The sequence below is a fragment of the Pogoniulus pusillus genome, chromosome 12 (assembly GCF_015220805.1).
Source record: "Pogoniulus pusillus isolate bPogPus1 chromosome 12, bPogPus1.pri, whole genome shotgun sequence".
NCBI classification, from domain to species: Eukaryota; Metazoa; Chordata; class Aves; order Piciformes; family Lybiidae; genus Pogoniulus; species Pogoniulus pusillus.
The window spans coordinates 5,254,201-5,270,598 of NC_087275.1; the positions used below are offsets into that span (position 1 = coordinate 5,254,201).

The 16,398-nt window shown below is 46.3% G+C and overlaps 1 protein-coding gene across 5 annotated transcripts in view; it reads right to left on the minus strand.

Annotated features, from left to right (window-relative positions):
* CADM2 (cell adhesion molecule 2) overlaps positions 1-13,167 on the minus strand; it is an 871,614-nt gene extending 858,447 nt beyond the window's left edge. For all 5 annotated transcript variants that reach the window (XM_064152285.1, XM_064152286.1, XM_064152284.1 and 2 more), the window contains exon 1: positions 12,635-13,167. In XM_064152285.1, the coding sequence (XP_064008355.1) occupies positions 12,635-12,695 (61 nt within the window). In that variant the 5' untranslated portion in view covers positions 12,696-13,167. The remainder of the gene's footprint in view (positions 1-12,634) is intronic.
* Between the last annotated feature and the right edge of the window lie 3,231 nt (positions 13,168-16,398).

Consider the following 16,398-nt stretch of genomic DNA (forward strand, 5'->3'; position numbering starts at 1 on the left):
CTCCTCTACACTCGTTCCAGCATCTTGACATCCCTCTTGTAATGAGATGCACAAAACTGAGCACAATACTGCAGGTGGGGCCTCACTAGAGCAGAGTACGAGGAGACAATTACCTCCCTACTCCCACTGGACACAGCATTTCTAATACAAACCAGGATACCATTGGCCTTCTTGGCCACCTGGGCACACTGCTGGCTCATATTGAATTGCTGGTCAGTTACAACCCCCAGGTCCTTTTCAGGCAAACAGCTTTGCAGCCACACTTCCCCAAGCCTGTAGCATTGCTTGGGGTTGCTGTGGCCCAAGTGCAGGACCTGGCATTTGGCCTTGTTGAGGCTCATGCCATTAACATTAGCCCATTGATCCAATGGATCCACATCCCTCTGTAGAGCCTGCCTACCCTCATGATGATCAGCACTGTCACCCAACTTGATGTCATCTGCAAACTCACTCATCACACAATCTGTCTTCATCAAGGCCATTAATAAAGATGTTAAACAAAAGTGGTCCTAACACTGAGCCCCGAGGGACACCACTTCTGACCAGCTGCCAGCTGGATTTAACTCCATTGACCATCACTCTTTGGGCCTTTTTGTCCAGCCAGTGCTTAATCCAGCAGAGTCTGTGCCTGTTCTTTCACTGCAAAGGCACTCGTGGGAACTCTGGAAGGGAAGTTTAATTCCTAGACAAAGTAAGTTGCTCCATAGTTTGTCCCACATCTGTCTACCTACCTACATTATCCCCCATGAAGGCTACTTAAGTGTTGCCATGGCCTGGCTCAGTTGCTGCTGAGTTGACACATTAATGCAAACAAATTACATAGGAACCAAAACTGAGGCCTTTAGCCTTACAGTCTTATGAAGGGAAATCCCTCCATGCACTTGGAGCAGGGCTTCTGCCATTTCCCCACCTCACATTTGCAGCAGCAGACAGAAGAAACAAAGTTTGGTTTTATTGCCAGGTATCCTGGGCAGAAAAGGCCTGCAGGGAGATTACCCCACATTTGTGACCTCTGGATTTGTCAATTTGTCAGTTTAAAATTTCTTTCTGAAGAAGTTCAGAAGTTCAATCTCTCTGCTGAGACCCCACCTGGAGTACTGCATCCAGGTCTGGAGCCACTATTACAAGAGGGATGTGGCCACGCTGGAGTGTGTCCAGAGCAGGGCCAGTGGGATGCTGAGAGGACTGCAGCAGCTCTGCTGTGAGCACAGACTGAAAGAGTTGGGGCTGTGCAGTCTGGAGAAGAGGAGGCTCTGAAGTGACCTTCTTGTGTCCTTCCAGGATCTGAAGGGGGCTACAAAAAAGCTGGGGAGGGACTTTTTAGGTTGTCAGGGAGTGGTAGGACTGGGGGGAATGGAGCAAAGCTGGAGGTGGGGAGACTGAGACTGGCTGTGAGGAGGAAGTTGTGGAGCATGAGAGTGGTGAGAGGCTGGGATGGGTTTCCCAGGGAGGTGGTTGAGGCCCCATGGCTGGAGGTGTTTCAGGCCAGGCTGACTGAGGCTGTGGGCAGCCTGCTCTAGGGTAGGGTGTCCCTGCCCATGGCAGGGAGATTGGAACTAGATGATCCTTGTGGTCCCTTCCAATCCTCACTGATTCTATGATAAGGGGAAAAAAGCCTTTTGACACTAACAATTCATTACACAGCAACTGTTTTTCCACTTTAAATAATATAAATAACTGGCTTCTGGTTTCCTGCTGGGATTAACAGTGTATTTCAGTTTGCAGAAGACATAATCTAATGAACAATCAATGCAGCTGAACTTCCAAATCCTGTGAGAAAGACCTCACAGCAAATGAGGAATATCCTCTACAGAACAAGTTCAACTGCCTTCTTTATCCAGGTTTACTATTATTACATTTTGCATTGGATGAGGGGGGGAAAAAAAGTAATTTTATAGAACAAAAGCATCATTCACTTTTCTAGACAAAACCAAACATGCAAAATCTGATATAATTATTATTCTCAAAATCCAAATCTAACTTAGGAAATTCTGCAATCATGTTAGGAGGAAGTTCTTCACAGGCAATCAGCAACAGAACAAGGGGGGACAGTCTCAAGTTGTGATGGCAGAGGTCTAGGCTGGATGTTGGGAGGAAGTTGTTGGCAGAGAGAGTGATTGGCATTGGAATGGGCTGCCCAGGGAGGTGGTGGAGGCACCATCCCTGGAGGTGTTGAAGCAAAGCCTGGATGAGGCACTTAGTGTCATGGTCTGGTTGACTGGCTAGGGCTGGGTGCTAGGTTGGCCTGGACGACCTTTTAGGTCTCTTCCAACCTGCTTGATTCTATGATCCTATGTTATTTTACATGACACCTCCCTCTTGCCCAGGTATTAATTTCACCGATATATAAAAGTCTAGTCACTTTATCTAATATTACAAGATGTATATTAAAAAAGGCCCATATATTTATACTGATTATGTTCCTTCCCTAGCACCTCCCAAAATTCAGTATTTGGAATATAGAGCAACGATTTGCAATTTGCTAAACAAAGATAACTTAGGAAGGAGAAAACATTTTAATTTTAGTCTGATCCAATTCTAAAACTCAGCTTACACTGTGGGGAAAATACTGAATTTATGTGAGCTCTGGACCATTCTCCAGGGACTAAATGAAACTTACCTTAAGAATAGCATATATTTTCCATTTTACATACCAAGCAGTAGTTTGTATCCTGCAAATTTTACATTTACTGAAGAGAATTATGTGGAATACTTGACCAAAAAAAAACTCCAAATAGGGTAGGGAGAATGCTCTGAAAAGGCTGGGTAAATAGCTGTGGTGTTAGCCCATACTGCACTTGTACACTACTTAGTACACATAGAATCACAGAATCAACCGGGTTGGAAAAGAGCTCCAAGATCATCCACTCCAACCTATCCCCCAGCCCTAGCCAGTCAACTATACCATGGCACTAAGTGCCTCATCCAGACTTTTCTTGAACACCTCCAGGGACAGCGACTCCACCACCTCCCTGGGCAGCCCATTCCAATGCCAATCACTCTCTCTGCCAACAACTTCCTCCTAACATCCAGCCTAGACCTCCCCTGGCACAACTTGAGACTGTGTCCCTTTGTGCCTGGGAGTCGAGACCAAACCCCCACCTGGCTACAACCTCCCTTCAGGTAGTTGTAGACAGCATCTGGATTATGTTTATACATGCAACAATCAAGATATATCCAAAGACTGTAGCATGGCAGATTCAGGATTCCAGCCTTCACAGAAATTCATTGCTAACTTGTTTTTACACCAAAAGATGAGACATGCTCTCTTTGAACATGTAATGCTCTTGTAATTTTCAGACTTTATATTTAGATTCTGAAAAGCTTCTCCTTGTTAGGTGTTGTTTGTTTTTAATACAATTTGGTTTAATTTAAAATTGAAAGGATTCCTGTTCAACTGTACAGATGCAATGTTTTTTGTTAGCCAAAAATGTTCATTATACTAGATGGTACTTAGTTTCCTTCATATTAGTCCAAATCTCACCTATTTGTCATAGTAGGACAAGGCCACACTGTACAAGCCTGGAGACATCAAGAATAAATGGCCAAATTTTCAAAGTGTAAAGCTATGAGCACCTTGCAATGCCACACTTACTGTAATGAACCAGATATTTCACTGTGCCAGTTTGAAGCTAGCTGGAATATTTTAGTAATAGGAATTAGATTTTAGGCTGTGAAAAGGAAACAGTGCTGATGTCTGCTGCACTCATAGGCTTGCTGAGATGTACAAAAACAAGAACACAAACGTAGATAACAGAGTTGTTATCTGGCTCTGGCTGCCTCCCTTCTCTCTCTAACCTGCTGTCTGTGTAACTAATCCTTCTGCTTTCTAACCCTCCATGTCAATTCTCCAAACTATGTAATCAACCAGGTTGGAAAAGACCTCAAAGATCATCCAGTCCAACCTAGCACCACCATAAATATAGATAACAGAGTTGCTCTCTGGCTCTGGTTTCATGCACTTCTCTCCCTAACTTGCTGTCTGTGTAACTAATCCTTCTGCTTCCTGCCCCCAGGCCAATTCTCCAAACTCACATTGAATGTAAGGCAAAGTCTGGGATAAGGTAGAAGAGTGGAAAGGAGGTGGAAGGGTGTTTGGGAGCCCCTCCTGGGGACTCTGGTTTCTGGGAGGGCTGCTGTGTTTCTGTATTACCTTTTTAACTTGTCTATTTCTGTCTGTAGCTGTATAGATTGTAAATACCTGCTTCTATATTGTGCTAAGCTGTAAACAAAACGCTTCATCTTGATTTTCATCCTGTCTGAGTTTTGTCTGGGTGATTTCATAAGTGGGGGGGGGGCAGCAGGTAACACCCAAACCATCACATCCACATTTCACTTAAACTCATGAAAAATTGCAACGGTTTCCACCAAACTTTCAGAAAAGAAGTTCTCTCATTTTCACTATTATTTTAGATGATAACAAAATAATCCACTTAAAGGAAATACCACAATATAATCCAGCAATATAATAATACTCTTTTATAACCTGAGATACTGTTAAACCTTGGTTATGAATCAGTTTGGTGATTAATATCACTCATCACTACATTTTTTTTCCAAGCTGCATCTGTTTGCAAAGTTGATTTTTTTTTAATTGGAAGATACAATTTCTTTCAGTTAATGACCTGAAGAATGAGCAAGCATTTATTTTAAATATCAGACAAAAAATTATTTTCTTTCTATAAAGGGTGCAAACCAATGGAGACTTCTTTGCTATTCTACAATTTAGATCCATCAGTGGATCATGATGGAGTCCACTGGTGTATCACAGTGTCACAGTATCATCAGGGTTGGAAGAGACCTCAGAGATCATCAAGTCCAACCCTTTACCACAGAGCTCAAGGCCAGACCATGGCACCAAGTGCCACGTCCAATCCTGCCTTGAACTGCCCCAGGGACGGCGACTCCACCACCTCCCCGGGCAGCCCATTCCAGTGTCCAATGACTCTCTCAGGGAAGAACTTTCTCCTCACCTCCAGCCTAAATTTCCCCTGGTGCAGCCTGAGGCTGTGTCCTCTCGTTCTGGCGCTGGCCACCTGAGAGAAGAGAGCAACCTCCTCCTGGCCACAACCACCCTTCAGGTAGAAGGAGTCCATTGGTGTATCAGGATGGAGCACCAACTAGCACGGCAAGATTTAAGCTCCATATATGAAAAGCATGCTAACATTCCAGGAAGAATCAAAAAGACATACATAGGTTCTTGAAAAGTAAAAATATAAAGTGACCTTGACACTGGAATGTGTTCTGTACCATCTGATTTCTCCCGCTTCAACTGGTATGTCTTTTCCCTTCATTAGGGACTAACCAGAACAGCCTTTCCACCTTCTAGCATAGCAGCAATAAAAGCAGGTCAAGTTACGCTGTTAATCCAGCAGATGTAGGTCAGTTAGGGATAAATAACAGAACAAATGGAAAATACCAAAGTGCCTACTACAACAAGCGCTGCTGTGAAGCAATTTGGCCTTATTCTCGTCAGAGCTGTCAGTCAGTTGCAGTTGTAGAGTTTCCAATGCTCAGCTTTGAAAAGCCAGTTTTAAGACTTAAAACTGTCAGTACAGCTTTGCTGGTCTATTCAGCTTCTGCCACAAGAAGTAGCAATAATGCAGTGCATTGTATATTGATGATTTCCAGAGAGGAAAAAGTGTATTTTCTTATGTAGTGGCAAATAATTTTTGCCTGCCATGCTCAGGATACTTTAAGTATGATTTGGCAATTTAATTACCATTATTGCAATCATTTGATTAATACTGTGGTACATAAAAGACAATCTAAAATACAACTGGAATAATTTCTCCTATAGGTCTCCTTTGATCTATCCTTCACATCCAACAAAGAGAAAGACAGATGGTCAGCAAACTGTTTACAGAAAGATGATGATAGAGGGGATATCAAAGCCATGCAGACAACCACTATACTGCATATATGATGATATGTGCTGGTTTACAAATAGCCTAAACCTTGCCAACTCCATTCACAGAACAAACAGTATGCTGGAGGAGAGTTCAGTAATGTATGTCCCTGTTAACAAAACTTACGACAGATAAATTTTAAGCTCTGAAAGAGCTTCAGGGATTCCAACAGAGAAACACAGACTATACAATAATTATTTTTCTGAAGCTGAGAAGCAACTGCCCATGCACCACCAATATTCTTTAAGAGATATCCAAGAAAAACAGAGAATCACAAAAAGAGTATTAAAAAATATATAGGAATGTCAAAACTATATTAAAAGTGATTTGCTGTTATTTAAATACGAAAGCTATGAAAGCATTTGCACTCTCCAAGTACTCTTTGATTAAACTAGAGAGTAAACAGAACTCAATTTATGGTTAGAAAGAAATGGTCTTTCTCTCAAAAATCCCAAACCTGTCATACACTAAAAATACTCCTGAAAAAGGCTTACACAGAACTCAAGTCCTCTGTTTTCCAAATAAGAGGACAGCAAAGAACTCATGATTTTATTTTTCACATTTACAGTTGTCAGGGAAAGAAGACAGAATGGCAGGTAGAAAAATATTGTTAAAGGAAGAGTCAGAGAGTCTTCCAGTCCTTCTACAGCAAAAGTAACTACCTACATTCTTCACTAAATCCTTTTAGCCTGTTCCAAATTCTCCATGTTATAAAGTCCTACACACAAAGCATCAGTATGAAGAGAGTACTGGAAGATGCAATACACAGCCTCCACTGTTAGCACTGAAATAAATGTTCTCTGTCTCATTCTCTACCTTTTTAAAATGATATTATGATAGTGTCCTATGTATTGACTGACATTTAAAGCACCTGTTCTGAGTTCATTGTGCATTAACTACAGAGAAATGTTAAACAGACTTTGTCTTCAATTTTCATTTATAAAATGAAGGAGAAGGATCCTGAAACGGGTTTGTAGGGAAGAAAAAAATAAATCAAGCACAACAAAACACCACATTCATAACCCTTGCAAAGGTATCAGCATTCATTTTTGGAAAGACTATTATTTCACAAATGTTTTCATTTTGTAGAGAAAGACAAAGGGTTCAAGGGCAGATTCCTAAGAGATTCCTGTCTACAACTACCTGAAGGGTGGTTGTGGCCAGGAGGAGGTTGCTCTCTTCTCTCAGGTGGCCAGCACCAGAACAAGAGGACACAGCCTCAAGCTACGCCAAGGGAAATTTAGGCTGGAGGTGAGGAGAAAGTTCTTCACTGAGAGAGTCATTGGACACTGGAATGGGCTGCCCGGGGAGGTGGTGGAGTCGCCGTCCCTGGAGCTGTTCAAGGCAGGATTGGACGTGGCACTTGGTGCCATGGTCTGGCCTTGAGCTCTGTGCTAAAGGGTTGGACTTGATGATCTGTGAGGTCTCTTCCAACCTTGCTGATACTGTGAAATCATGAACATATAAGTTACTCCTTGCCACTGGAATTAGACATTTGCCTTTCTTCTATCTAAACACACATCAAAAACTCCTTAAAAAAAAATGCTCATTTATATCATACTTAATACTGATAGAGTCCCAGAGGAGAAATGTACTAAACTATCTAATAGTTTTGCCATTCTTCACTTGTTTTGAAATGCTTATTTTACCAAAGCAGTCAGTGGCATCCTCTCTAGAGAAGACTCTGCATTGTTTTGAGTGTCTAAAAGAATTAACCTGCTGTTAGATTCATGAGTTAAAATGGAGAAGTCATTAAGAGGACAGTGACAACACCTTCTATTTCTTTTCAAATGTTAGAGAAGAGAGAATTATTATTCTAATATGGTCAACCATACTCTGGTTATATTGCTCTTCTCTTGGCAACTACCTGATGTCCATGTACATATGGTTGCTATCAGTTAATCACCATTCGTGATGCATAAGTTAAAAACAAAAAAATCAAAATCCCATCTTGACATTACATAGCAATATTTAAAAACTTAAATCTTTGATGGAAAGAGCCAGGGTAATCATATTCAACACATTTTGTCAATAGTAGGATCAGGTCAGAGTGATGGAAAAGCTAATTATGGCTTCTATAATAAGAAGCCATCTTATTAGCTTCTCTAGAAGCTAAGGCTTCTATAATAACAAAACATGGGTTAAACACATTTAAAGTACATTAGAATGGATTTGCAACCAACAAGTAAATAAAGTTAGAAGTAGAGGAAGATTTACTGGTTTGCATTTCTAAAATATACATATGTATATATTATCTTTAAAAGTGAATAAACAAGGAAGAAGACATGAAAGTTCTAAGTTTCAACAGAGGAGCTCTCCTTGATCAATTTTTCCATGGAGTTACTTCTTCAGTGAGAAACTTCAAAACTAGAAGATAAATACTAGGTAAATACTTTGAGTGTAAGATTGAAAAATATTGGCCTGAGTGACCCTTATTCACTTATTCCTCAGAGAAACTGTGTGACATCATCAATCAGTATTCTAGACTGCTTGCTTATTTCATGGTCCAAAGCAGAATATGGCCAGCTAAAAGATGGCTACCAACAAAGATATCTGAAGAAATCAAGCAGAAGAATTGAACAAAAAATGACCTAGCCTGAGAACTAAACAGCTAGTAAGGCTACCAAGACCTGGTTAAATTGATAGAAGGTATTTAAAGGGAGCCACCATCAAGTAGAGTGAGACATTTTATGTTTCAGTTTGTGTGCAAAGCATTCTAAGTAAAGATAGCAGTTTTAATATACAATCTCCTATTCTGTAACTGGTTATATCCTCACAAAACTTAGAGAATTGCAACATGCTTTTGATCTGCTGTAGACTGCATTAGCGTAACAATATTTAGGGTTCAAGACAATCCCTATGGACACATCATGGGGTTTCCAAAATTTTGCTACAGAAATCCTCCTGAACACTCAAAAAAAGACTCTAGATATGCAAGATGCTGAGAAATGCAAGATGACTCTGTCTGAAATCAGCTTAGATTATCTGAGAAGCTGTTATCTACATATTAGTGGGTTGGATTTATTTATTTTTAATACAGCTTGCAATATATCTGGTCTTAGGGAAAAAAAAGTCTCATCCATAAGCAATTACCTGTCTCCACTGATTTGCTGCATCAGTGATCACAGCTGCAAACAAATTAAAGTGACCCTACATTGTTTTCCTTAGTAGATAGCTTGCAAGCATTTGAAGTGTCTGAGGAAACCATGTCGAGAAGATTTGCCTGGTATCAGCAGAGAACTGGAAGTAGATGATTTGCTACCACATATAGGACTATCCAGTGTCTTCTCAGAAGCAGAGCACATTAAGGCATTAGATGCCATTTGCATTATCACACAGCAGGGGGCTACAGCAGCTACAATTCCAGGATAATCTTAACCCATATCTGTACACTATGAATCCAACGAAATTACTTTTAGTGTTACAGTTTCTCACATGACAGCCCTTTACAATAAAGAACTTACTTTCACTTTTCTGGTTGCATAAAAAGGGGTTTGGTGATATACTTGACTTATTTAAAACATATGCTGTCCTCCAGTTGTTAAATTTTGTCTGAGGGAGGCTACATTTATGACGTAGAAAAAAATAATCAGGATGAAACAAAAACCTAAGTTCAGCTGCAAAGATACGCAACAGTTTAACCCCTTAGGATATCATTTCAGCATTCCAGAATCATTACAGTACACAAACTAAGAACAGCAGCCACAGATCCTACTATTTTCACAGCAAACGCTGGAGAGGGCAGAGCAGACTAATATCATTCCCAGTCTCAGCTGACAAACTGTTTTTCAGCTCAACATGTTATTACTCCCTTTTCCACCTCCATCGCTCCCCTTTCACAGCATGCAGTTGACACTGGACTCTTTTACCTCTTGTTTGCCTGCTTTCCAAAAAGACTGCTTGCTGTTAATGCTATTCCATGCACAAGCTGAGAAGCATTATTCTATGTCCCCTGCCCTCAGCTGATGCTTCATCAATACTCAGAGCAGATTCCTTAAGCAAGTCTCTCCACAGATCATGCCAGAAAGGCATACTTCCATACAAGACATACGTCAGCTTGACTCTTTATCACCTTGTTGTTAAACTTAATTAGCTTCAGTACTGCTTCAAACCCTCAGAAGAGAAATCTTATTCACATACAGAGATAACAAAAAACCTGAGTATCCCATGGCCCACAAACACAGAATTGGAGAAATACAACAAATCCACTGAGCCATTTCAAAACAGTTTGGGGAAGCAAAGCAAGCCAACAGAAAAGACTTTTAAATGCAGTTTAAAAGATGTCAACAAGAAATGTGTCTAATATGGTAACTGTGTCTGCCAGTTGAGTCAAAACAGTGGGCACAAGCTGAGAAAAATGTTTATGATGTAGCAGTACAAGGCAGACTGAAAGAATCTGATATTGTTAAATACAGTTACTAATAACTGTATACTCATCTTCTGTATTCTCCTTTATGAGACAACGATAGTAGAAATTATTTCCTCTGACTTCTGTCTGAGGTCATTTATATGCATCACCAACCTTTTTTTTCCTATTTTTTCCTCCTTTTTCTAGTAGCAGTGCCCAGCAAAAGGGCCTCCTGCAACAGGACTCTGACAAAGCATACAGTGCTTAAGTATTTTGACTGAAGTTTGACTCAGGAGCTGAAGAAACAGTGGTGTGAGAAACTAAAAAGCAGCAGAAGTTTTCTACACCCAGAAGGCAAGCTGGGTAACATGTTAAGCATTGCTTTTCCCCATCTGCAAGGACAGGCCCAATCTGGTTATTTTCACAGAGTCAGATTTGTATTACACCCCTTTCCTTGCAACATGTTTTTTACCTGATCCAGTTCACAGAGTTTCATTTTGCCTGGCACACTCCCTGCGCTGCTGTGAAAGACATCACTGTTTTTAATCACTGGTTTACTCTCAAAGCTGCGATGTGCTGAATGCAGCTGATTGCATCCTAGGAAAGATCAAATCCTCCTCCTCCGGCAGCAGCCCCGATTTTATTGGTGACAGAAAGTCAGTCCAGACGCTTCTTCCCCCCCCCCGCCCTTCCTCTGCAGGGCAATGAATTGACAATTCACAGGGAAATATAAAAGGCAGAGAGAAGCCAACCCCCAGGTGCAGCCCGCCACACATGCCCCAATAAATAATCTTGTATAGAGCACCAACACAGCAGCTCCTTGTGCAGTGACGTACCGGGCAACTCATAAACATTGGTAAAGAATACAAATAATCTGCCCAAGGAAACTGTCCTTTGCAGCTGCCAAGTGCGCTCCCCCCCAGTCCTCCCCTCATTCTCGCCTTCACGACTGGTTAACTTCCTTGGGAGGTGGAGCAGGGGCACTTGGAGGTTTCTGGCCGGCGCAGGGCAGGCGGGCGGACATGAAGCTTCGTGTTTCGGGTACCTGGGTGGCTGCCTCTGCTCCCGCTACGGGCTGCCAGCCGCAATCCCCTCCGGAGATCTCCCCACACATGACGCAGCCAAGAGAAAGGCGAAATACATTAAACTTGACGCGAAATGGCAGGACGGAGGCCAGAGGGAAAAAATAAAATCTTGCAAGGTCACTTAGTTTTAATCGTCTCTTCAATTCTCCTTGCCAAAGTGAGGCACTCCGCACGCCGGGCGAAGGAAGGGGAGAGCGTCGTCGCCTCACCGCCCGCCAGTAAGTGGCTGCGCTATGGCTCCCTGACCCCGTTTACACCCGCCGGGCCGCGGGGCCGGCGCTCCAGTTGCCGCGACCCTCGCACTCACTCGTCACCTCCTTCCCGCCCCACCCCGCGCGGGGGATGGGGGAAGAGAGGGGCTTCGCCGCCATCCCGCCGCCGATCAGGGGGCAAACTCTCGGCGGCGGCACAGCGGCGCGGGGTTGCTCCCCGTTAAAGCGAGAGAGGTCGGGGGGAATGATCGCCCGCAGGCAGACGCGGCAGTCACCGGCACCTGAGCAGCGTGCCGCGCGTCCCCTTCGGCGGCGGCCGCTACGTTTGACTCGGACGGAAAACGTTAATTAGGGGGAGCGGCGGCGGCGGTGCCGGCGCGAGAGAAGGCGGCAGAGAGGAATACATCTAGTCTGGAAACTAGCTGCAAGATGAGCCAGCTGGGGCAGGATGATGAAGGGATCCTTTTCTGAAACCCCGGCTCATCCGATTACCCTACGTAGGTACCTCATACCTCACATACAGACACGCATTCGCGGCGGCGGCGGGAGCGAGGAACGGACACCCCGCCACCTCCCCTCACGACACCTCCTCCCCCCCCGCCGCGTTTCCCCGCCCGGGAGGCACGGCTGGAGCCCGCACGTTTCCCCGGGATGCTGTTGCAGCGCACACGCTGCTGCTGCGGCTGCACTCGCACTTTCGGGGGCACGCTTGCGGCGGGCGAGCCGCGAGGTGACAGGGAGTTGAAGGGGTGGCTGCAGGGGTTGGTGAACGACTGGAGGCGGCAGGGAGGGGGGCAGAAGAACGGAGGGCGAAAGAGGGCGGGAAGAGGCTGACGGGGGAAGGGGCAGGAAGGGTTAACAACCGTGGCGCTTTAGCGCTGGATAGCGCTACCCGAACGGGCGGCGGGGGGCGCCCGGGGAGGAGAGGGCGGCGGGGAAGGGGGAGGAAGCCGCTAGAGGGTCGAGGGAGGCGGCGGGGGGGATGGGCTGGGGGGGGGGCTGGGATGCCCCGGGCCGTGGCGGTGCCCCTAGGGTCCCTCCCTTCCCGCGCGTGGGGCAAGGGTGGGGAGGAGGCGGTACCTTGTACGAGGATCCCGCAGAGGCTGTAGAAGCGCAGGAGCGCGCCGGGCTTCAGCCGCATCCTGGGGGCTCCCCTCGGGCTGGGTGGGCGCCAGGCACGCAGATCCGCAGCCTCCCGCCGCTTCGCTCTCCGGGCGCTTCCTTCCCCCCGCAGGAGCCGCCGCCGCCGCCGCCTCCGCCGCAGTGTCTCCCTCGCTGTATCCAGTGGGGTGCAGAGGAGGAGGAGGACCAGGGTCGCGGGGGTGGATTGGGGAGGGAGGAAGAGGGCGGGGGGGGGGGGGGTAGCGGCTCTCTCCGCTAGCTCCGGCGCTTGCTGGGCAGGTTTAGGTTCTCCCCCGCGGAGCGGTGCCAGGTGCCCCTGCTGGCTCCTTTTGCACCCGCCGGCGTGTCCCTCTGCCTGTCCACTCGCGTCGCCTGTCCCGTCCCGTCCCGCTGGCGGGCGGGGAGGCTGCTCCGCTCCCAGCCGCTTCCCGGCTCGAGACACAAGGGCAATCTCCGCTTGCGAGGCTCCCCTGGCCTTGCCCCGCCCCTTTCTGCCGGGATCCCCGCCCCTCGCCCCGCCCCCGGCGACACACCCCGGCCCTCCCTGCTCCCTGGGCACGCCTCTGCCACTGTCTTGGCCACGCCTCCGAGGGTCGGCACAGCCCTCGGCCCCCGCACCACCCCCTCAGGTGGGTGTGTGACGAGCATCAGCAAGCCTCCAATGGAAGGTCCCGGGATCGGCCTGGCTGCCAATGGAGCGGTGGCAGAGGAGGCGCGAGGTGCCGAGTTACCAAACAGACGGGCGGTTCTCAGCCTTCAGCCGCCAGAGAGGTGCCAGACCCTGCTCCTCCGCCGGTGAGTGGCAGCCGTTCCGGGCCAATCGGGAGCAGAGCCGGCTCCGCGGTGGTTCTCCAGCCAATACGAGGTGAAGGACAGGGGAGGAGGCGGAGGCGGGCGCGAGGCGCTGTCCAGACCCGGTGCTGAAGTGGCTGCTGGCGGCGCGCGCGGCGGGGCGCGGGTTTTGCCAGCAGCGGCAGCAGGAGCCTGAGGAGAGCAGGGAGCGCTTCGGGGCAGCGCGCAGCGGGCGACGGGCCGGGGGCGGTGTTTCCAGCTGCCACACCCGGCGGGGAGCGCAGCCACCGGGAAGCTGCTCTCGCCGCTTTCGAAGGAGGAGCGGCAGGTGTCTCTCGCTGCGCGCTCCGGCCTTCAGCGCTCCGCGAGCCGACTGCGCCGCCAGCGTTAACGAGAGTCCCGGGGCCAGAGGGGCGCTGAGCGGCCTCCCCAGGAGGTGAAGCGGGGCGCCTGGCCCATAGCAGTCCTCAGCGGTGGGCCGAGAGGCGCAGGGGCGCGGGCGGACGGCGCGGGCGGTGTTAGCCGACGGGGCGCTCCCATCCTGGCGGTTTAGGACGAGAAGCCCTCAGGCAGGCAGGGCCGGGCGGTGGGGACGAGAGACTGGAACAGCAGCGTGAATCCAGCCGGCTGCCCCGGAGCCGAGAGTAACTTCCAGGTAACGGAAAAGGGGGTGACTGGGCCACCAGACAGGGGTGTCGCCCCCTCAGACCGCCGCCGACCAGCTTCTCCGCATCGCCGCCTGGAAAGAAACGGAAGTACTCGCACAGTGCGGCAACTGCTGCGCAAAGGACCCAGCCAGTTCGCCTCGGTCCGTGCAAGGGAGACCTAAAGCCCCTTCTCCTGCCTCTGCTTTTCCTCCCGTCTCCCTGACAGCAGCAGCTGAAGAGAGTTTGGCTGAGCCTCCGGCATCCTCAGAATTAAACGTGCATGGATACGTTCACAGCGGTTATCAGTAAGACCAGCTCCTTCTGTGAGGTACCCAGAGCATTAAAAAAGACTTTTTGCGGTGTTGTCTGTACTCTGAATGTCTTGGAGAAAGTTTTTTTTATTTAAAAGCTTTCTTTGGAAAGGTGTGTAACAGTTATCTAGTAGTCTTAAATTGCTTATGGTCTAACAGATAAGACACTGGATGTGTGAAATTCAAGATTGCAGGCTACACCTTCATGTTTGCATATTTGGTGTTTGTCACAGTATCATTTCTCTTTTGCCAAAACCTGACAGTGAAATCAGAATACCTTATTTTTAAGTTACTGGGTCTGTCTGCAAATGTCTGCGAGGGGGGATTGCATTGCCCTATTTGGAGAAAGCAGGATTCCCATGCACTCAAGTGCTTATAATAATCAGGTGTTTCTCCACTTCTGGTTCCACCCTTTTTCTTTTGAAGTTTGCACTCCAACACGAGAGGTGTTTCTCACAGTAGTTCTCTGAATTTCTACTTGGTTGAACCAAAGAGCTTTAGTGAGATAAACAAGTGATGAAATAGACATATAGAGGAGAGAATAGTTCTTTGCATTCTTTAGAGAAATAAGCTTTTAATGTGTCTGATCATCGAGGCAGTGCTAGTAGTTGTCAACTTCACCTTAAAGAGCTTGCACTACAGTGGGATGTGGAAAGTTCTTTTATTTGCAGTCCTATCTTCTGCTTTGTGGTATGGTTTAGCACAATGGCTAACCTGCCTGCTCCTCCAACGAAGAAGTGAGGGAAAGAGTAACATACAACACTCAGGGCTGAGATAATGAGATAAGCTTTTAATATAACATGAGATATCATAATCACAATTCATAATTCCCTTAGCTAATAATCTAATTGATCTAATGTTATAGTTTTAAGACTAGTGTCTTAAATTGCAGATAAAAAACTTCCAGAGAATTTGAGGGAGTCCTCGAGGATGGATCCTACGCTCAAAGGGGCTGAACAAAACATAAGGTACATGTTTATCCTGTACCATTGATCTGTGAAATTTCTATATAGTTTGAAGCACAGCTTGTTCTGGGCTCTCTTCTTGTTTCTTTTTCCCCCTTCTGGCCTTCCTTGCCCATCCTCTTCACCATTGTTTGGGTTATGGTAAGAACACTGACTGGCTAGGTAATATTGTGTCAGCTGGCAACAGCCCCTGGGCTTTGTCCAGGGGGCTCTGTGCAGGGGTGTAACTGGACTATTGTCTGGTTATATATGTACATATGTATTTGTATATGTTTATTAGCTTTTCTGTTTATTTATATTCTGTAAATAGTAATTTCATTTTACTTCCAAATTTTGAGTAAGCATGATAATTTGCTTTTCAAGGGTAAATCCCAAGTTCTATGTGGTCCAAAAGCACCACATCTAATAATACTATGCATGATTACCTTAGCCCATTTGCCAAAGCAGTGCAATGAAATACACATGGCAAAAAATTCTAGCATAAAACAGACAACCCAAAACAGGAGCTAGCTGATTCCCACCTGTTCTGCTGCCAGGCCTCCAAAAAGCTGCCCACACCCAAGAACCCAGAAGCAGCAAACTTAACAGGAAGCCTCCTATGATGCAATATGACATTCAAGCCCCATAGTACTTCATGTCAGTTAGCACTTCCACTTTTTGAAGCCAGCGTGGTATAAATGACAGCAGCAGATTCAATTCAATCCATGGCAGTTTGTGAATGATGATTATGCTTAGCAACAGCTGAAACCGCATCAGGATTTACATTGAGCTCTCCCTCTGTCCAAAAGATGCCCACATACAGTATGGACTCAATCTACAGAATCACATTTTAAGTGTATTTTTTGTATGATGTTGTATCAAATGAACATTGTGTACATCTCCACACCTTTAGCAGGTTACTTGAAGACTGTAAAAAATGTTGCAGTAGAATGTTCCCTGGAGTAGAAAAGCATTTAGAGTCTGTCTCTGGTGGATGAGTAGATACTGGCTTTACTCAGTTTTTACTG